Here is a 20,966-nt window from a genome sequence, read left to right on the forward strand (position 1 = left end):
AAGGCTGATTTAAGAATAAATCGTTAACCCTGTTACTTAATTTAGCACTTCAAAGGCACTTACTATAGTCTATTGACCAAGTTAAACTTGGTGGAGCGACCCTATAAAAGGATAGCTAAAACTGTCTGGTGAGAGAGAGAGTGAGCGAGTGAGATGTTTTAATTTGACAATTCAGCAATGCGCAAAATAAAAAGGCCACTATTTATGCATCGCTCTAGTTAAATAATCACCTTTTCATAACGCACATTGTTCAAGAAAGTGTCAAATTAAATTATACTGACAGATTGTAATGCATTTTACAATAGTTTTGCACAGATTTTAACCTACAGTATTTTCCACCATAAAGATGTCACTCAGTAAGTCAACAGCATGAAAACAAAACACAATGTCACAGAAGAGTTTAAACATTTATAGCTTTTAGATGTCAGGTCCCAAACCACATAGTTACAACATTATGGAATATAATACTGCTTCTGGCAACAATACTTTAGAATGATAAACAAGAATCCTTCATTAAAATGAACATTTAAAGGGTCAATCCTGGATTGGTACGTTCATCCATCTGAATGATTTGGTGTATTTAAAATCCCGGATTGTCTCTTTTAAAGGACTTCAGTAACAACATTACTCCCCCCCAGGATGGAAGAGACATTGAGGGTGGATGATTCTCATGGTTACAGGGCTGGTAGAATGGTCCCAGCACACGGTCCGAAACCCACCCTATACCCATTCCCCTCACAGTAACCTAGAGAGAGAGAGAGGGGGGGTGAGAAGGAAGGAAAGAGAGAGCGAGAGAGAGAGAAAGAGAGAGGGTTGGGGGAGAGGAGAGAGCGAGAGAGAGGGTTGGGGGAGAGGAGAAGGAGAGAGAGAAAGAGAGAGGGTTGGTGAGAGGAGAGAGAAAGAGCGAGAGAGAGAGAAGGAAAAATAAATTAAAGGCCCGACACCCGACGGACGAGAGGCGCAACGGGGGGCCGGGGTATCATGGTATCTGTAGAGGTTCTGTCTATAACAGTGTTTGTAGAGAGCTCAGTAAGGTTGTATCGGACGTGGGCGCCGGTTGTGGCTCGTAGGGCAGGCTGTGGGTCGTCTTAACAGTGTTTGTAGAGAGCCGGGGCGGACGTAGAGGTCTGCTATCAGTGGTGGAGCTCGGGTGTCAGGCTGGAGGGCTCGGTGTGGGCCCCTGGTCAGGACGGACGTGTTTGTAGAGAGCTCAGTAAGGTTGTATCATGGTTTCTGTAGTGGTTCCATCTGTAACAGTGTGTATAATAGGGTTCCACCCACCTGTAAGAGTGACATCGTCTCCATCCTTTAGGAAGGTTCTTGTCTCTCCTCCTCCCAGGTCCACGGTCTTAGAACCCTTCCATGACAACTCCAACATAGAACCAAAACTGTCTGGATCCTACACACAGGGAGACACAGAGACAGAGGAGACAGAGAGACACAGAGAGACAGAGAGAGACAGAGGAGACAGAAAGACAGAGAGACAGAGACACAGAGAGAGAGAGTGAGTCAGGAGAGAGAGAGAGAGAGAGACAGACAGACAGACAGGCAGGCAGAGAGGGACAGGCAGAGAGAGAGAGAGAGGGACAGGCGGAGAGAGAGAGAGAGAGAGAGAGAGAGAGAGGGACAGAGACACAGAGAGAGTGAGTCAGGAGAGAGAGAGAGACAGAGAGACAGACAGACAGAGACAGTCAATACTGAATCATCAACAACAACAACAAGTCATCAGAACATACACAGTAAAATGTGAACACATGTAAACACTGATTCAGATGCAAAATGCTCAGACACACACAGAATAACACATACAGTACCGTTCAATAGTTTGGGGTCACTTAGAAATGTTTTTGTTTTTGAAAGAAAATCACTTTTTTTTGTCCATTAAAATAACATCAAATTGATCATAAATACAGTGTAGACATTGTTAATGTTGTAAATGACCATTGTAGCTGGAAACGGCAGGTTTTTTATTGAATATCTACGTAGGCGTACAGAGGCCCATTATCAGCAACCATCACTCCTGTGTTCCAATGGCACGTTGTGTTAGCTAATCCAAGTTTATAATTTTAAAAGGCTAATTGATCATTAGAAAACCCCTTTGCAATTATGTTAGCACAGCTGCAAACTGTTGTCCTGATTAAAGAAGCAATAAAACTGGCCTTCTTTAGACTAGTTGAGTATCTGGACGTCAGCATTTGTGGGTTCGATTACAGGCTCAAAATGGCCAGGAACTAAGACCTTTCTTCTGAAACTCGGTCTATTCTTGCTCTGAGAAATTAAGGCTATTCCATGCAAGAAATTACCAAGAAACTGAAGATCTCGTACAAAGCTGTGTACTACTCCCTTCACAGAACAGCGCAAACCGGCTCCAACCAGAATAGAAAGAGGAGTGGGAGGCCCCGGTGCACAACTGAGCAAGAGGACAAGTACATTAGAGTGTCTAGTTTGAGAAACAGACGCCTCACAAGTCCTCAACTGGCAGCTTCATTAAATAGTACCTGCAAAACACCAGTCTCAACATCAACACTGAAGAGGAAACTCCAGGATTCTGGCCTTCTAGGCAGAGTTACATTTACATTTTAGTCATTTAGCAGACGCTCTTATCCAGAGCGACTAACAGTAGTGAATGCATACATTTCATTTCATGCATATTTTTTGTCTTTTTTGTTGTTGTAATTGCCCCCCGTGGGAATCGAACCCACAACCCTGGCGTTGCACACATCATGCTCTACCAACTGAGACACAGGGAAGACGAGAGAGTTGCAAAGAAAAAGCAACATCTCAGACTGGCCAATAAAAAGAAAAGATTAAGATGGGCAACACAGACACTGGACAGACAAATCTAAGTTTGAGGTGTTCAGATCACAAAGAAGAACATTCATGAGATGCAGAAAAAATGAAAAGATGCTGGAGGAGTGCTTGACGCTATCTGTCAAGCATGCTGGAGGCAATGTGATGGTCTGGGGGTGCTTTGGTGGTGGTAAAGTGGGAGATTTGTACAGGGTAAAAGGGATCTTGAAGAAGGAAGGCTATCACTCCATTTTGCAACGCCATGCCATACCCTGTGGACGGGGCTTCATTGGAGCCAATTTCCTCCTACAACAGGAAAATGACCCAAAGCACAGCTCCAAACTATGCAATAACTATTTAGGGAAGAAGCAGTCAGCTGGTATTCTGTCTATAATGGAGTGGCCAGCATAGTCACTGGATCTCAACCCTATTGAGCTGTTGTGTGAACAGCTTGACTGTAAGGTAGGTAAGAAGTGCCCATCAAGCCAACCCAACTTGTCGGAGGTGCTTCAGGAAGCATGGGGTGAAATCCCTTCAGATTACCTCAACAAATTGACAACTAGAATGCCAAAGGTCTGCAAGGCTGAAATAGATGCAAATGGAGGATTCTTTGACAAAAGCAAAGTTTGAAGGACACAATTATTATTTCAATTAAAAATCATTATTTATAACTTTGTCAACTTCTTGACTATATTTCATATTTATTTTGCAACTAATTTCATGTATGTTTTCATGGGAAACAAGGAAATGTATAAGTAACCCCAAACTTTTGAACGGTAGCGTATATGCATGCACGCACACACTCACCGGTCCACTGATGGTTCCTGAGGCCAGCAGGTCTCCAGGTCTGACCTTACAGCCGTTGACTGTGTGATGAGCTAACTGCTGCTTCATAGTCCAGTACATATACTGGAGAGAGAAAGAGAGAGATGGAGAGAAGTGAGAGGGAAAGAGAGAAATTAGTGAGAAAGAGACACACACCAACATACACCATGTGTATACCATGCTGCAGAATATAAACACTTGCTCCCCAATCCACCCTTCCCCAGAACACATGTACATATTGGAGACTAACCGTTCTCATCAGAGAAGCTGATAGACTCTACTCACTCACCTCACCAATATATTGGTTACGTCCCAAACTGCACCCTATTCTCTTCATAGTGCACTACTTTAGAACAGGGCCCATAGGGCTCCACTGATGGTCAAAAGTAGTGCACTATGTAGGGATTTGTGTGCTTTTTGGGACATAACCATAGTCTGTGTGTGAGTACTGAGTACTTGCCTACAACGGCAGATAAGACAGCTGCCATTAGGAGGCAGGAGAGAGAGAGGGATAATGAGACTTAAATCACACAGGATTTGTTTTATTTCTATCGTCTTCTGGTTAAAGGGGTAGTCCACCCAATTTTCATAAATCATTATATTTAGTAATATATGATCGTAATATAATCGTTGTGTTTTGTAATGTGTATCTTACCTTAAAAGTGGTCTAGAGACCAGTTGTGTGACAGTATCTATGCTAAGTCTTTCATTTCATGGGCATTTACATTGGAGGATGCTGCATTGAAACATTGAAACTCAATGGTCAATGCTAACTGTCAGCCTGTGGTGGCTCTGGCAGACATGTAAGGCTCATCGTAGATGCTGTCACTACTGCACTCTTAACTGCCTCTGACATTACAAATATTAACACCTTATGAAAATAGAGTGACCTATCCCTTTAATGCAGTAAACACTAATGTATCTCAATGATAACAGTACTCATTTACAGCTAGTCAAAACCCCTGGGCCAGTCCTGCATTCCATAAGAGCTGCATTCCAATTCAGAAAGTAAACCAAATTCCAAATGTTCCTCATTGAAAATAATTTGAATTTTTGTGTACTTACTGAATTGACAAATTGAAAAATTGAAATGGAATTGCCCCAACCAAGTCTGAAGTAGAACAGTTAGTCTATGTATTCGAAGTGCATGACTTGTATATATATATATATATATATGACTTGTTCAACTACAATATTTTGTCTATTTATTGAGGCTACCAGACAGCCCTTTTCTTTATTCTGTCTACTATGTATTTTTATTATGTAAAAATGTATTTGTATATGGTTCAAAGCTTGCGACCCGCCCGCCCGCTCAAACGCTGAGCAAATGTAGCCTGTCATTACAGCCATAAACAGCGATGCATTTTTCAAAGCGCAAGACACAGAAATAAACTTTTTACACCTGCATCTCTTGATGAAAGTCATTCATGTTAGCAGCCAATATCAACTAGGGATATCTTCTCACTCCTCTGGTGTCCAGAGAAACCAGGATAATAGGCCTGAATGCAGCGGAGGTTGCAGGAACAGGAAAGCATGGTCTGTCTGCACCTTGCCTGTCTCTCTGGAGGGCCGCCTGCCTGCAGCTCGTTGCCAACTGGGAAGATCCTTTCTTCCTCACACATATCATAATACATTCACCCGAATATGTTGGTTCTACATCTTCATCCCATAACATTCAAGGCAGTGTCATGTTACAGATATCTTCAGACATATAGCCAGTTACCACCCAAACTAGGACTATTTGAAATATGAAAATGATAAATGAAATCACCACGTAGCCTAAGGTTATTGTTCTGGAAAAGATGTGTCCATAGTAGACTTTTATATGGATAATATTTTTATATTATCCACTTTTATATGGATAATATACATTTAGGCTCACTCTGTTTTTACCAGGCAAAACCGGAGAAAATGTAACAAGCGCTTTCTGAAGACTAATCTGGATATGAGCCTTTGTGTGCTAATGCTGATCACTGTTCATTGGTCAACAGTCAAGGCGTGCAACTTGGTGGTTCTGAAGCACGGATGAAATGTTTTTTAGACAATCATTTGGTGTAATACCGTGGCCTATGCCTGAAACCAGCTCAAATAGGCAAAGGTATAACTATAAAATGTATGTAGCCAATTAAAATATGTTTCAAAACTTCAGTTTCATACTCACAACAAACATTCCCTCTAAACTTTCAGGGGGGTGCAGTAGTCCGCGAATGCAGTGCAGCGCACAGAAGAAATATCAGCCACGAGATTAAACTTCACTCAGCTTTCTAGAGTTTTCCCTGTTAGTTAACACTATGAAGGTTTCCCTTTACTCTGGCAATCGTGATCGAATCAACACAATATTAGCCACTGTCAATGCAACATAGTGAAACAAAACTAACCATGCTAGAGATGTTGTTGTAGGCAGAACGCATCGCAGAAGGATTCTATTGCAACAACTCAGCCTGTACTCTACACAGACCGGTGGCATAACCAATCAGAGCTGCAGTAGGCCTGTATGCAAAGAGACCATTGCCATATATGGATCTATGCCATTTACTTTGAACTGGACTGTGTTTACAGCTGTGGTCGTGAGTAGATCCACTTGTTTTGAGATCAAAACAAGAGCTGCATGTAGCCACAAGTGTACATTTAGTTAATATCCTTTGCTATTTAGTGAGGTATTATCCCAGTTATAGATCATTTGTAGTCAGCAATAGGTGATTGATTGCTTCCTACAAGAGCACAAAACATCTCCATTGTTTTTTGATGGTGGGCCACTCTGGTAGGCCTACAATATGATCAAATAGCCACAGTAGCCTACTTGGCCACTGTTAAAACTAACTTAAAACGAGTGCAGCTTCAGTGATCACAGTAAACAAGTGCTGGAAGTTGCACAGAATTTTCACAATGTTCAAGTTTGCGCTCAGCAGAACTTAAATTATCTCAGTGCCAGAAAAGATTAGAGGGAACATTGCTCACGACCCCCCAAATCCTTTTACGCTTCGAGAAACACTGCGCTACCTCACCAGACCTGTATTAATTGACCGTTTGTTGGGCCAATCAGAGGGCCAAGTGTGCATTTCACTAGCCAATCTGTTGCACGTTTTTTTTGCAATGTGCGATGCTGTGGCTACTGTCTCTGGCTACGTAGAGAGTAATGCAGACTCTGTGCCACAAAATGAGTGACAAACCCTGGCCAAATCATTTCAAGTCATCAGTCTCAAGTCAAACTCGGGTCCCAAGTCTTGAGGCTCCAAGTCAAGTCAAGCCTCTAGTTATTTTATTTTCTATCAAGTCGCGTCTGAAGTCATCAAATATGTGACTCCAGTCCACAACTCTGCACATTGATGCAACTGTAGTAAACTATCCAATATTTAGACAAGTCCACTTCACCAACTGCTTACCTTGAAGTTGGACTTGCATATAGTGGCTGCTTCCTTCATTGCCTCTCCTGAAAAAAACAACCCACAATAGTTAATTGAGACAGGATATCAACACCTGATATACCCCCTCAATAATACCTCAGAAAATACATAGGAAGAGCAGTGGAGAGTCAGGATAGAGAGTCAGGCCAGAGAGTCACTGGAGAGTGTCAGTGGAGAATCAGGAGAGAGTCAGGAGATAGTTAGGAGAGATAGCCAGTGGAGAGTCAGGAGAGATAGCCAGTGGAGAGTCAGGAGAGATAGTTAGGAGAGATAGCCAGTGGAGAGTCAGGAGAGATAGCCAGTGGAGAGTCAGGAGAGATAGTCAGGAGAGAGAGTCAAGAGAGATAGTCAGTGGAGAGTCAGGACAGAGAGTCAGGAGAGATAGTCATGCCAGAGAGTAAGTGGATAGTCAGGACAGAGAGAGAGTGGAGAGAGAGAGAGAGTGTCACATCAATCTCCTACATGTCCAGAGGAAAACTACAAACAATGCATGCAGGGCAGAATTAGGCCAATATCCAATAATAATAAAAACTCAAAAAAGAGCAATTAAGTTTTGGAAACATCTAAAATACAGTGACCCCTCTCATATCATTACCAAGCCCTGCAATGCCAAGAGCTGAGCAAAGAAAAGAGTCCCCTCATCCAGCTGGTCCTGGGGCTGAGTTCACAAACCTGTTCTACTAACACACTGAAGCCTCAGGACCAGAACATCCAATCAATCAGAATAAACCAAATTACAACACAGTCAAAACAAAACTACATTGCTTATTGGGAAATACAAGCACAAAGCAAAATGCAGTGCTATTTGGCCCTAAATCAACAGTACACCATGGCTAACTATTTGACCATGGTTACTGATCAAAACCTTAGAAAAACCTTGACAAAGTACAGGCTCAGTGAGCACAGCCTTGCCATTGAGAAGGGTAGACACAGGAAAACCTGGCTCCCTGTAGAGGAAAGGCTGTGCAACCACTGCACAACAGCAGAACCTGAGACGGAGCTGCATTTCCTGACAAAATGTGAAAAATATAAAACAATTAGACAGTGTCATTTCCCCAAATTTGAAACCCTTATTCAAGGTCTCAAATTCAGTGGAGAGAGAGAGAAAGATAGTCAGGACAGAGAGTCAGTGGAGAGACGAGACCGAGTCAGTGGAGAGAGACCGAGTCAGTGGAGAGACAGAGACCGAGTCAGTTGAGAGAGACAGAGACCGAGTCAGTGGAGAGAGACCGAGTCAGTGGAGAGAGACCGAGTCAGTGGAGAGAGACCGAGTCAGTGGAGAGAGACCGAGTCAGTGGAGAGAGACCGAGTCAGTGGAGAGAGACCGAGTCAGTGGAGAGAGACCGAGTCAGTGGAGAGAGACCGAGTCAGTGGAGAGAGACCGAGTCAGTGGAGAGAGACCGAGTCAGTGGAGAGAGACCGAGTCAGTGGAGAGAGACCGAGTCAGTGGAGAGAGACCGAGTCAGTGGAGAGAGACCGAGTCAGTGGAGAGAGACCGAGTCAGTGGAGAGAGACCGAGTCAGTGGAGAGAGACCGAGTCAGTGGAGAGAGACCGAGTCAGTGGAGAGAGACCGAGTCAGTGAAGAGACAGAGAGAGTCAGGAGAGAGACAGAGAGAGTCAGGAGAGAGAGAGTCAGTGGAGAGACAGAGAGAGTCAGGAGAGAGAGAGAGAGTCAGGAGAGAGAGAGTGAAAGTCAGGACAGAGAGAATGAACAGTCCTGGTCATTAGGAATACAAAGCTCTTAATGGTAAATCATCACCTCCCTTCTGTGTGTGTGTGTGTGTGTGCTTAATTACCAGGCAAGGCACCAACAATTCCTTTTTACTGTGTGTGTGTAAAACCCAACATACCTTTCAATGACACAAACAGGTTAATGTTGAAGGTGAAGGCATCGTCATGGCATAGATAAGGGAGGGGCTTTGGATCCTGAAACAGGAAGTGGAAATAGAAAGCATGAAGAGCCACTACACTCTTAGAAAAAAGGGTTCTTCGGCTGTCCCCCATAGTAGAACCATTTTTGGTTCCATGTAGAAAATGGAGCCCAAAAGGGTTCTAGCTGGAACCAAACAGGTTCATCAAAAGTAAACTCAAATACATCCAGACCACCCGTAGTATAATGTAATGTCAAATACATCCAGACCACCTGTAGTATAATGTAATGTAAAATACATCCAGACCACCCGTAGTATAATGAAATGTCAAATACATTATACTATGGGTGGTCTGGAAGTATTTGACATTTCATTATACTATGGGTGGTCTGGATGTATTTTACATTACATTATACTACAGGTGGTCTGGATGTATTTTACATTACATTATACTATGGGTGGTCTGGATGTATTTGACATTACATTATACTATGGGTGGTCTGGAAGTAATGTCAAATACATCCAGACCACCTGTAGTATAATGAAATGTAAAATACATCCAGACCACCCGTAGTATAATGAAATGTAAAATACATCCAGACCACCCGTAGTATAATGTAATGTCAAATACATCCAGACCACCCGTAGTATAATGAAATGTAAAATACATCCAGACCACCCGTAGTATAATGTAATGTCAAATACATCCAGACCACCCGTAGTATAATGAAATGTAAAATACATCCAGACCACCCGTAGTATAATGTAATGTCAAATACATCCAGACCACCTGTAGTATAATGAAATGTAAAATACATCCAGACCACCCGTAGTATAATGAAATGTAAAATACATCCAGACCACCCGTAGTATAATGTAATGTCAAATACATCCAGACCACCTGTAGTATAATGAAATGTAAAATACATCCAGACCACCCGTAGTATAATGAAATGTAAAATACATCCAGACCACCCGTAGTATAATGAAATGTAAAATGCATCCAGACCACCCATAATGTAATGTAAAATACATCCAGACCACCCATAGTATACTTTAGGGCAGTAGGACCACCAGGTCAATACTATATTACACTACTATGCTGTTTGTGTTCCTCACCTGGACAGTGTTGGGCTCAGCGAAGGGCAGCAGGGCCTCCATGGGAACCACCCAGGGTGAGATGGTTGTCCCAAAGTTCTTCCCCAGAAACGGACCCAGAGGAACGTACTCCCACGCCTGGATATCCCTGGCTGGAACACACACAGGAAGAAGAGAGGTTACCCTTTATTTTACCATTAGATATTGAACTGGTATTTACTGAATATTCCTCAGTGGATACACAGATTACAGCTAGGTTTGAATACTATGTAACCTGCCCAGTAGTGATCCATGCTATGTTGATTGGATGATCGTTGACCAACACAGCTAAAGTACCTGTACTAACACTACCTGTACATAGACATAGCTTCAAAACCTTGGTATTGTGTAGGTGAAGTTAGTTGTGTGATGTTCAACTGAACTACTGGTCTTTTTGACTATTGACAACCCAGGAACTATTTTATGAAATATTGTGTTGACGGATGTGATAAATGATCATGTACTGCAGTCAGCAGGAAAATCTATTTCAACTATCAGTACCCCTCTACTCTACATATTAACCCAGGTGGAACCTGGCTCAGACTCCCTTACATCTGTCTGAGAAATGACTTCTCACAACTGACAGATAAGATATCAATCAGTCAGTCATTCAGCCTCACTGTATCTTTGCTGTAAATGACTGGTCAGCTGTAGCCGCAGGGGTGGAGGATGCACCCCAAATGGCACCCTATTCCCTATAGAGTGCACTATATTTGACCAAAGCCCTCAGAGCTCCATACACTGAGTGGACAAAACATTATGAACACCTGCCTTTTCCATGACATCGACTGACCAGGTGAAAGATATGATCCCTAATCAATGTCACTTAAATCAGTGCAGATGAAGGGGAGGATACAGGGTAAAGAAGGAGTTTTAAGCCTTGAGACAATTGAGAAATGAATTGTGTATGTGTGCCATTCAGAGGGTGAATGGGCAAGTCGAAAGATTTAAGTGCATTTCAACGGGGTATGGTAGTAGGTGCCAGGCACACTGGTTTGTGTCAAAAACTTCAACGCTGCTGGGTTTTTCACGCTTAACAGTTTCCTGTGTGTATCAAGAATGGTCCACCACCCAAAGGACATCCAGCCAACTTGACACAGCTGTGGGAAGCATTGGAGTCAACATGGGCTCTGGCAAACGAACAATAAGGTGAAGACTATTCCCTACAGTGGTGGCAAAAGTACCCAATTGGCATACTTGAGTAAAAGTAAAGATAACTTAACAGAAAATTACTCAAGTATAAGTAAAAGTCAACAAGAAATATAATACTTGAGTAAAAGTCGAAAAGTATTTAGTTTACATATACTTAAGTAAGAAAAGTAAAAATCATTCCAAATTCCTTATATTAAGCAAACCTGTCACGACTTCCACTGAAGTCGGTCCCTCTCCTTGTTCGGTGGTCAAAGTCACCGGTCTTCTAGCCATCGCCGCTCCACCTTTCATTTTCCATTTGTTTTGTCTTGTTTTCCCACACACCTGGTTCACATTCCCTCATCAGACTAAATGTATATTACCCTCGGTTTCCCCCATGTCTGTGTGTGGAATTGTTCTTTGTGTAGGGTGTTAGGCTACAGACTGGCTTGCGCTAGGTTTGTTTGTTTTGTTTAATCCGGTTCATGTTACCGTGGTTGTGCTTTGTGCTGCCTCGCCTGTGCCTTTGGGCCAGGGTGTATATTAAAGTTCTCCTGTTATCACCCATCTCTGCTCTCCTGCGCCTGACTTCCCGGCAACCAGTCACTCACTCCGTTACAAAACCAGACGGCACACTTGTTTTTTACATTTACGGAAAGCCAGGGGCACTCTCCAACACTCAGACATCATTTACAAACAAAGCATTGGTGCTTATTGAGTCCACCAGATCAGAGGCAGTAAGGATGACCAGGGATGTTCTCTTGATAAGTGTGTGAATTGGACCATTTTCCTGTCCTGCTAATAGTTCAATAGTTCACACTTTTGTGTGTCAGGGAAAATGTATGGAGTAAAAAGTACATTATTTTCTTTAAGAATGTAGCTAGTAGAGTAAAAGTACACATTTAAGAAAGTATAAATAGTAATGTACAGATACCCCAAAAATCGACTTAAGTACTTGAAAGTATTTTTACATAAGTACTTCACGCCACTGATTCCCTACCGTGCACTCCTTTTGTGGTGCACCATATAGGGAATAGGGTGCCATTTGGGACACAGCACTAGTCAATGTGCTGAAATGACACTTGCTCTGCCTTGAAAGTCTCACTAAACCACAGCAACTCAGCGAGTCATGGTGATATGTCTCGACCTAGTGTTAAGAGGTAACAGGTTTGCAAAGATGAGATATCTTCAATATTTAAATAAGCTAAGAGCGGAGGCGGGGCTGAGAGAGAGAGAGTGCTGCTATTGGAAAAGGTGAGGAGTCAGAATGTCAGTTGGTCCCTGACTGTGTATCTCTTTAATGGTTGAGTTGATACACACACACACACACACACACACACACACATGCACACACGTGCATGCACACAGAAACAAAAGTATAATTTCTCATAAGGAGTTCCCTCATGGCAAAAACACGCGTTTCTTTTAATTGGATTTCATTAAAGCGGAGTGACTGAAGCCGGTGGGAAGGAAACAACTTGTTTGAATCAACAGGAAACAGTATTGTATATGGGTGTGACTGAGACAGACCTGCCAACCTTGAAGAATTTTTAATGAGTACCACTTCAGCACGTAACCGGCACCCCTGGCCCTGCGACGGCACATGTGTGACACCCACACTGCTCAAACCATAGGCAAATGCACCTTGTTTAGCCTAATGATGTTGGCAGAAGACTGCCTCAGTATGAATGGTAGCCCATAGACTGTTATGGTATTTGGAGTCTTCAAATATATCAAACAATGTAGCCAACACAGAAGTCTGCGGTTTGATCCTAAATGAAATTGAGGTGGTCTCAATGACACTCACATGTTTCTAGGTTAACTTTAGGGGTAATTATTATTCTATATAATAGGTGTCTTTATGTGGATAGTCTAGGAAAAATGTAAACGGGGGGATTCTGAATAATTAAATGACTGGATGCAATATAGTAGTGTAGCTAACTACAGGCTATTTGGAATATGAAACAACTGGACTAGGTCTATATGAGCTGGTTCCAGATCTCCATCCCTGACCTCATCCTTCCAGTTAGGTCTGACTACTAGCTGCCATTCATTCAACATGCCTTGTTGTCATTGGTGAACTGACTATTATGTCATTATACTGTTGACATACAGCTATATCAAGAGGACAGATCAACAACTGATTAATTAACATAGGCCTACTAAACTTGAACAGTCTAACATAACTGATGGTATCAGTGGAACAGCTCTCTCTGCCATGTCTGTTTCCATCCATGCAGCGACGCGCACTGAACTACCGCAACACTGGACGTTTCCTGGCTCGTCAATGCGCCCGCGCCTACTACCGTTGAGATCAAAACATGTGCGGGCAAGAAAGTGTTCTCGCTTAGTTGACTAACAACCTTGGTCGTAATGACGCCTTAGCAAGGGAGCTAACTACGAAATGATAGTGGTTATGGGCTTGACAAACACATACAATTTTGGAAAATATATTTGGCAAACAGTTCGTTCTCCATTTTCCCAGGAGGAGAATAGAGACAGTATACAGTGGGAGCTTAACCTAAAGAGAGAGAACGAAGGAAGGAGAGAGAAAGAGAGAGACAGAAAGAGGAAAAAACATGGAGAAAGAGACAGAGAGAGACAGATCGTGACAGAAAGAGAGAGATGGAGAGAAGACGATCTTGAAATCTCAAGGCTACAGTCAAAACCACTCCTCCTGAGATCCTTCTACCTCATCAATAATCAATAACCTGTCATGTTTTCCTGAGTAACTTACCCTGATCCCAGTGATTAAATATGAACTTTTTACATCAACATGTATAATGCAGAACTAAATTAAGGAACTTAAGTTAGTGTTATTGTGGAAAGTGGATGCTTTTCAATTAGTGTTATTGACGTTAGAATTTTACATTTACTGATGTATAATTTTTGGCTAATGATTCTACTATTGGCTGCTATAGTCGATAGATGCATTCATTTGAAAATGAAGAAATACTGTATGGTGCTTATTAATTTCTGTCTTCCAGTGAGGTGGGCTGTGTAGGTGTGTGTGTATGCACATATGAGTGTGTAAATAAGTGTGTGTGTGTTATCATGACTTGTGAGTGTTCTCATGAGTGAGTAAGCTTGTGAGTGTGTACTCGTGTGTGTGTTTGTGTGTGTGTAGTTGTTAGTGGCTATGTGTGTACTCGTGTGTGTGTGTGTGTGTGTAGTTGTTAGTGGCTATGTGTGTACTCGTGTGTGTGTGTGTGTGTGTGTGTGTGCATGAGTCTGCGAGTGAGTGTGTGTATAAGTGTGTGTGTTAGGCCTTACCACTCCAGTCGTTCATTAGCACCATGCCAAAGATGTGTTGGTGGGCTCTCTCTATGGGAATGGGCTCACCAAGACGATTACCTCCACCTACAAAGAATGCCTGAGAGAGAAAGAGAGAGAGAGAGAGAGAGAGAGACATAGAGAGAGAGAGACAGAGAGAGAGAGCCAGCGAGAGAGAGAGCCAGCGAGAGAGAGAGCCAGCGAGAGAGAGAGCCAGCGAGAGAGAGAGCCAGCGAGAGAGAGAGCCAGCGAGAGAGAGAGCCAGCGAGAGAGAGAGCCAGCGAGAGAGAGAGCCAGCGAGAGAGAGAGCCAGCGAGAGAGAGAGAGAGAAAGAGAGCCAGCGAGAGAGAGAGACATAGAGAGAGAGAGAGCCAGCGAGAGAGAGAGAGAGAAAGAGAGCCAGCGAGAGAGAGAGACATAGAGAGAGAGAGAGCCAGCGAGAGAAAGAGAGCCAGCGAGAGAGAGAGAGAGAAAGAGAGCCAGCGAGAGAGAGAGAGAGAGAGAGAAAGAGAGCCAGCGAGAGAGAGACAGAGAAAGGAAATAAAAGGCAGAGAGAGAGAGAGAGAGTGAGAGCGACAGATCATTGTTTTGTGATGCCATTGATATGAACCATCTCCTTGGTTGTAATAAAGTGTAGCTATATAAATTGTATACTGACCATCTCCAGCTCAATGTCCAGCTGCTTGGACTGGCCAAACACAGGAGGCTTAGCTAAGAGAGAACACAATGGAAGAGGAGGACCGTTAGTGAGGGACACAAAAACAGTGACACTGGTCTGAGAGGTTTTTTGTTGTTGTGTGTGTGTGTGAGAGAGTGTGAGTCTCTTTGAAATCAGACTAGGCGTTGTGTTTCATTACATTGGTCGGGTCTCATCTGTCCAGAGGGTCTGCGTATGGGGGTCCCAGACACCACTATGGAAGAAGCCCTGCCATGATACCCCACGGGCAGCCTCAACCTGAGGGACACAATCAGTCAGTCAAACAAACATAATAATCATTTGGGGGGGGGGGGGGTTATATTTGTCCTGTCACACACAAGTGTTTCTTGCATATCCCAACTCCCCCTAAGACAGCCACAGGGAGTGTGGTCACCATTGTCAAGCACCCCTAGAGACATTGGGGTTAAGTGCCTTGCTCAAGGGCACAGCAACCAGTTTCTTTCACCTTATCAGCTCTGGGATTGGAACCAGCAACCTTTTGGTTACTGCCCAACACTCTAACCTTGAGGCTACCAATCAATTATTCAGCCAGCCAGCCAGTCCAATAAATAGGCAATTAGTCAGTTAGTCAGCCAGTGAGCCAGCCAGTCAAATAAACAGTCAGTCAATCCGTCAGTCAGCCAAACAGTCAGTCAGTCAGCCAGCCAGCCAGCCAAACAAAGTCAGTCAGTCAGTCAAACAAACAGCTAGTTAAATAGCATTGTACAAATACAGAGATATGGATCCAGAGAGAAAGAGAGAGTCAGAAATGAAGGAAAATGGAAAGAGAGACAGAAAGAAGAGAGGTTCTACACAAAGGTTCCCAACCGTGACAAAGACCGCAGCCATATGAACAGCAGCTGTGGTGTCTGAAGCGAGGAATGGTGCAGTGTTGGACTGCAGACTCACTGACTGACTGGAAGGATGGTGCAGTGTTGGACTGCAGACTCACTGACTGACTGGAAGGATGGTGCAGTGTTGGACTGCAGACTCACTGACTGACTGGAAGGATGGTGCAGTGTTGGACTGCAGACTCACTGACTGACTGGAAGGATGGTGCAGTGTTGGACAGCAGACTCACTGACTGACTGACTGGACGGATGGTGCAGTGTTGGACTGCAGACTCACTGACTGACTGACTGGAAGGATGGTGCAGTGTTGGACTGCAAACTCACTGACTGACTGACTGGAAGGATGGTGCAGTGTTGGACTGCAGACTCACTGACTGACTGGACGGATGGTGCAGTGTTGGACTGCAGACTCACTGACTGACTGGAAGGATGGTGCAGTGTTGGACTGCAGACTCACTGACTGGAAGGATGGTGCAGTGTTGGACAGCAGACTCACTGACTGACTGGAAGGATGGTGCAGTGTTGGACAGCAGACTCACTGACTGACTGGAAGGATGGTGTGTTGTTGGACAGCAGACTCACTGACTGACTGGAAGGATGGTGCAGTGTTGGACAGCAGACTCACTGACTGACTGACTGGAAGGATGGTGCAGTGTTGGACTGCAGACTCACTGACTGACTGGAAGGATGGTGCGGTGTTGGACTGCAGACTCACTGACTGACTGGAAGGATGGTGCAGTGTTGGACTGCAGACTCACTGTGACTGGAAGGATGGTGCGGTGTTGGACTACAGACTCACTGACTGACTGGAAGGATGGTGCGGTGTTGGACTGCAGACTCACTGACTGACTGGAAGGATGGTGCAGTGTTGGACTGCAGACTCACTGACTGGAAGGATGGTGCGGTGTTGGACTGCAGACTCACTGACTGGAAGGATGGTGCGGTGTTGGACTGCAGACTCACTGACTGGAAGGATGGTGCGGTGTTGGACTGCAGACTCACTGACTGGAAGGATGGTGCGGTGTTGGACTGCAGACTCACTGACTGGAAGGATGGTGCGGTGTTGGACAGCAGACTCACTGACTGACTGGAAGGATGGTGCAGTGTTGGACAGCAGACTCACTGACTGACTGACTGGAAGGATGGTGCAGTGTTGGACAGCAGACTCACTGACTGACTGACTGGAAGGATGGTGCAGTGTTGGACAGCAGACTCACTGACTGACTGGAAGGATGGTGCAGTGTTGGACTGCAGACTCACTGAATGGAAGGATGGTGCAGTGTTGGACTGCAGACTCACTGACTGGAAGGATGGTGCAGTGTTGGACAGCAGACTCACTGACTGACTGGAAGGATGTTGCAGTGTTGGACTGCAGACTCACTGACTGGAAGGATGGTGCAGTATTGGACTGCAGACTCACTGACTGACTGACTGGAAGGATGGTGCAGTGTTGGACAGCAGACTCACTGACTGACTGACTGGAAGGATGGTGCAGTGTTGGACTGCAGAGTCACTGACTGACTGGAAGGATGGTGCCGTGCTGGACAGCAGACTCACTGACTGACTGGAAGGATGGTGCAGTGTTGGACTGCAGACAAGATGTCAAAAGCGTTCCACAGGGATGCTGTCCAATGTTGACTCCAATGCTTCCCACAGTTGTGTCAAGTTGGCTGGATGCCCTTTGGGTGGTGGACCATTCTTGATACACACTGGAAACTGTTGAGTGTGAAAAACCCAGCGGCATTGCAGTTCACGACAAAAACCGGTACGCCTGGCACCTACTACCATACCCCGTTCAAATGCACTTAAATCATTTGTCTTGCCCATTCACCCTCTGAACGTAACACATACACTATCCATGTTGCAATTGTCTCAATGATTAAATTATTATTTAACCTGTCTCCTCCCCTTCATCTACACTGATTGAAGTGGATTTAACAAGTGACATCAATAAGGGATCATATCTTTCACCTGGATCGTCTGTCATGGAAAGAGCAGGTGTTCTTAATGTGTTGTCCACTCAGTGTAGTAGTGGAACAGACAACCGTCTGCTTCCCAAATGGAACCCTATTCCCTTTGTAGTTTACTACTTTTGACAAGAGCTATTTGGGCCGAGTGGCACAGTGGTCTAAGGCACTGCATCTTAGTGCTAGAGGCATCACTACAGACCCTGGTTCAATTCCAGGCTATATCACCACAGGCCGTGATTGGGAGTCCCATAGGGCAGCGCACAATTGTCACAGCGCCGTTAGGGTTTGGCTGGGGTAGTACGTCATTGTAAATAAGAGTTTGTTCTTAACTTGTTAAATACATTTAAAAAATAAAAAAGTTGTGCACTATAAAGGGAATAGGATGCCATTTGGGTCACAGATCGATGTTGGTTGTCATATCATACCAGTTGGGCATCAGGGCATTCTCCTTCCCTCGGAACATAATGCCAACATTGGTGGCATGGTCCCTGGATGAGTAGAAGTCAGTGTAGTCACCTGTGTGTGGTTATATATAGATGCATGTTTGTGTGTGTGATGGAGAGAGAGAAAAAGGTAAATTAAGTGACATTGTTAAATATATACAGTGAACCAATGATCAGCCTTCAGAACTTTTTTTTATATCAACAATTAGATAGCAAACAAATCTCTCAATCACTAGTAAACTTCTATTGGTTAACAGCGCCCCCTCTTGTTCAAGCATCATACAAAACACCTAAATTGCATTGTCTTGACTCCTCGCGCCAATCTCCTTGCTTCCTTCTCAAACACATTGGATGACCCTCTCATCTGATACAGGGTCAGATTTTGTTTAATACCACTGAGAGTTAAAGTTAGCAATGGCAGAGCCATAAATCTGATCCTAGATCTATGCTTAGGGACAACTGTAGGATACATCAAGCTCAGTGAAGAGACAGGAGGAGTGAAATATGAGGTGCATGTCAATAGTCTAAAGTGGCTTCCTCTCCTTGCCTCTTGTCCTACTGTTTAACAACTCACCTATCTCAGCAGGCAGATGCATCATGGCTGAACTCTGATGGAAAAACGCTCTGAGACATAAACACACACACACACACACACACACACATTATAGAGGGAATATGTGATTTTGATTGCGGCCAAAAACCATATCCTAAACAATTAATATAATAATTCAATATATTTGACATGATCCTACTTTGCCGAACTGTTGAAGTGCTATAAAGTATAGAAGTGTTATTGAATATAGAAGTGCTATAGAATATAGAAGTGCTTCTTACATATGGCAAAATCCAATAAATAATTGTAAAAAGTGCTACAGAAGTGCTGGAGGCTGACCTGCTCCTGAGGCTGACGTCGTCTCTGAGCGTGGTCTCGTTGGCAGACAGCAGCTGCTGTAGACTCCTCCTGGTCTCCCTCCATGCGTCGTACCCCAGACCCATGAACGCATTCAGGGTCGGCTAGTCGAGAGGTTGGAACATATGATGGAGGAAACGCATAAAAATCTAAAGTATTATTTTATACTGTATATAGCCCTCATAACAAGTAACCCAGCCTGGACCCCCAAGGACCAAGTAACAGCACAGTGGCAAGGAAAAACAACCTAAAAGGAAGAAACTTCAAGAGAAAACAGGCATGTTTGCAAGTTGAATGCAAGTCCAATTTGTTTTGAAGTTGGTGTGGGGGCAGCTCTCACTCATGCAAGCAGGTGTCTTCATTGACACCCCCAGGGGTGGAAATAGGGGGAACCGGGTTCCAGGAGGGAAAATATCCTCGGGGGAACCTGTGCATTTGAGATTGAATTCAAGGAGTGAAATCATGACTGAAAATATTCTTCTTCTTCTTTCATTTCCTGTTGAAGCCTAGTGTGATTTCAACAGCATGATGAGACTTTCTCCCCTTGTCTCATTCCCCTGTCAGCACTAATGTGACAGAACTGGACAGGCGAAAGCCAATTCCTAGTAGGAATTCACCATTGTGCTTTAACCGATCCTGTTATGTCAGAGCAGCACCCAGCTGAAGGGGGAGACAGTTGGGAGGCAGCAGCACACAAGGCCTCTAGACAATAGTGGTATTAGGGACCCATTCACAGGTAGAGGGCGAGAGGTGACACTCCAAAGTAATTCACACTACTCACTTGTAGATTTAATGTACTGTATAGTCCACAATATATGAAGCATACATCCTAGTTGATGACTCGATTATGGCACGGGTATGGATTTTCTCAAGGAAGAAAAGCAATGCATCGTGGCCATTGAATAGACCTACCCTCCTAGCATACTGCACTATTGGCTACATAAGGTAGACCCATGTAGCTATAAGTAAACTAGTGGAGATACATAGTAAACGTGCCATGTTACATTACCAGGTCAATGCATAATATTGCCATCATTGCTGATAAGAAATATCAACCATCAACACGAGACATTGAGGAGCATTATACATTTTGATGGCCTTACCTGGTCAAACACATCCTGTTGATTGGAGAGCACAGGACCTCTGAAGAGAGATTTTATAACGCTCAAATCCAAAATCTGATCTCCAATAGCAACCCCAATCCGGTGCCTGGGCTGAGAGTGACGAGAGATTTGTGAAAACAGTAAACAGCAATGAAATAGCGAAATGTAACGATAATGGAGAAGCTACTTTGTAAACTACAATGTTTCATCCAAGAGAACTTAACGTTTCCACAGTGGTTTGTAACATTTTATCCCAAGAAAATCAATTTACATGCCATAGTTTTATGGCACAGGAGACGGTGTAGGAAAACCGATTCAACTAAAAGTACAACACATTTATCGTCATACTCACATTATCCGGTGTCGAGAACACGCCGTATGGTAAATTGTGATAGGAGAAGTCGGACTTCTCGTCAATTTTTACAAAAGACATTTTGAAATTGCAGTTGTACTCCGGTATACTCTCCAAGGTAAGCAACAGCGTGAGTAACTTCTTCCAGATGCTGACCGCAGCCATAGGACTGCCCGCCTCTCACACAATGAACCAACGACCAATAGAA

At 43.9% G+C, this 20,966-nt stretch overlaps 1 protein-coding gene across 1 annotated transcript; it reads right to left on the bottom strand.

Annotated features, from left to right (window-relative positions):
- Positions 1–388: 388 nt before the first annotated feature.
- LOC106562592 (fumarylacetoacetase) lies at positions 389–20,954 on the bottom strand. The gene is made up of 14 exons (XM_045689466.2): positions 20,759–20,954; positions 20,407–20,517; positions 19,286–19,407; positions 18,968–19,017; positions 18,376–18,466; positions 15,290–15,387; positions 15,091–15,143; positions 14,433–14,532; positions 10,011–10,141; positions 8,871–8,946; positions 6,999–7,045; positions 3,598–3,699; positions 1,282–1,399; positions 389–745 (listed from the first exon to the last, which is right to left on the bottom strand). The coding sequence occupies exons 1-14, from the start codon at positions 20,921–20,923 to the stop codon at positions 675–677; spliced, it is 1,335 nt and encodes a 444-aa protein (XP_045545422.2). The 5' UTR covers positions 20,924–20,954; the 3' UTR covers positions 389–674.
- Between the last annotated feature and the right edge of the window lie 12 nt (positions 20,955–20,966).

This window comes from Salmo salar, chromosome 11 (genome assembly GCF_965601325.2).
Source record: "Salmo salar chromosome 11, fSalSal1, whole genome shotgun sequence".
Classification (NCBI taxonomy): domain Eukaryota; kingdom Metazoa; phylum Chordata; class Actinopteri; order Salmoniformes; family Salmonidae; genus Salmo; species Salmo salar.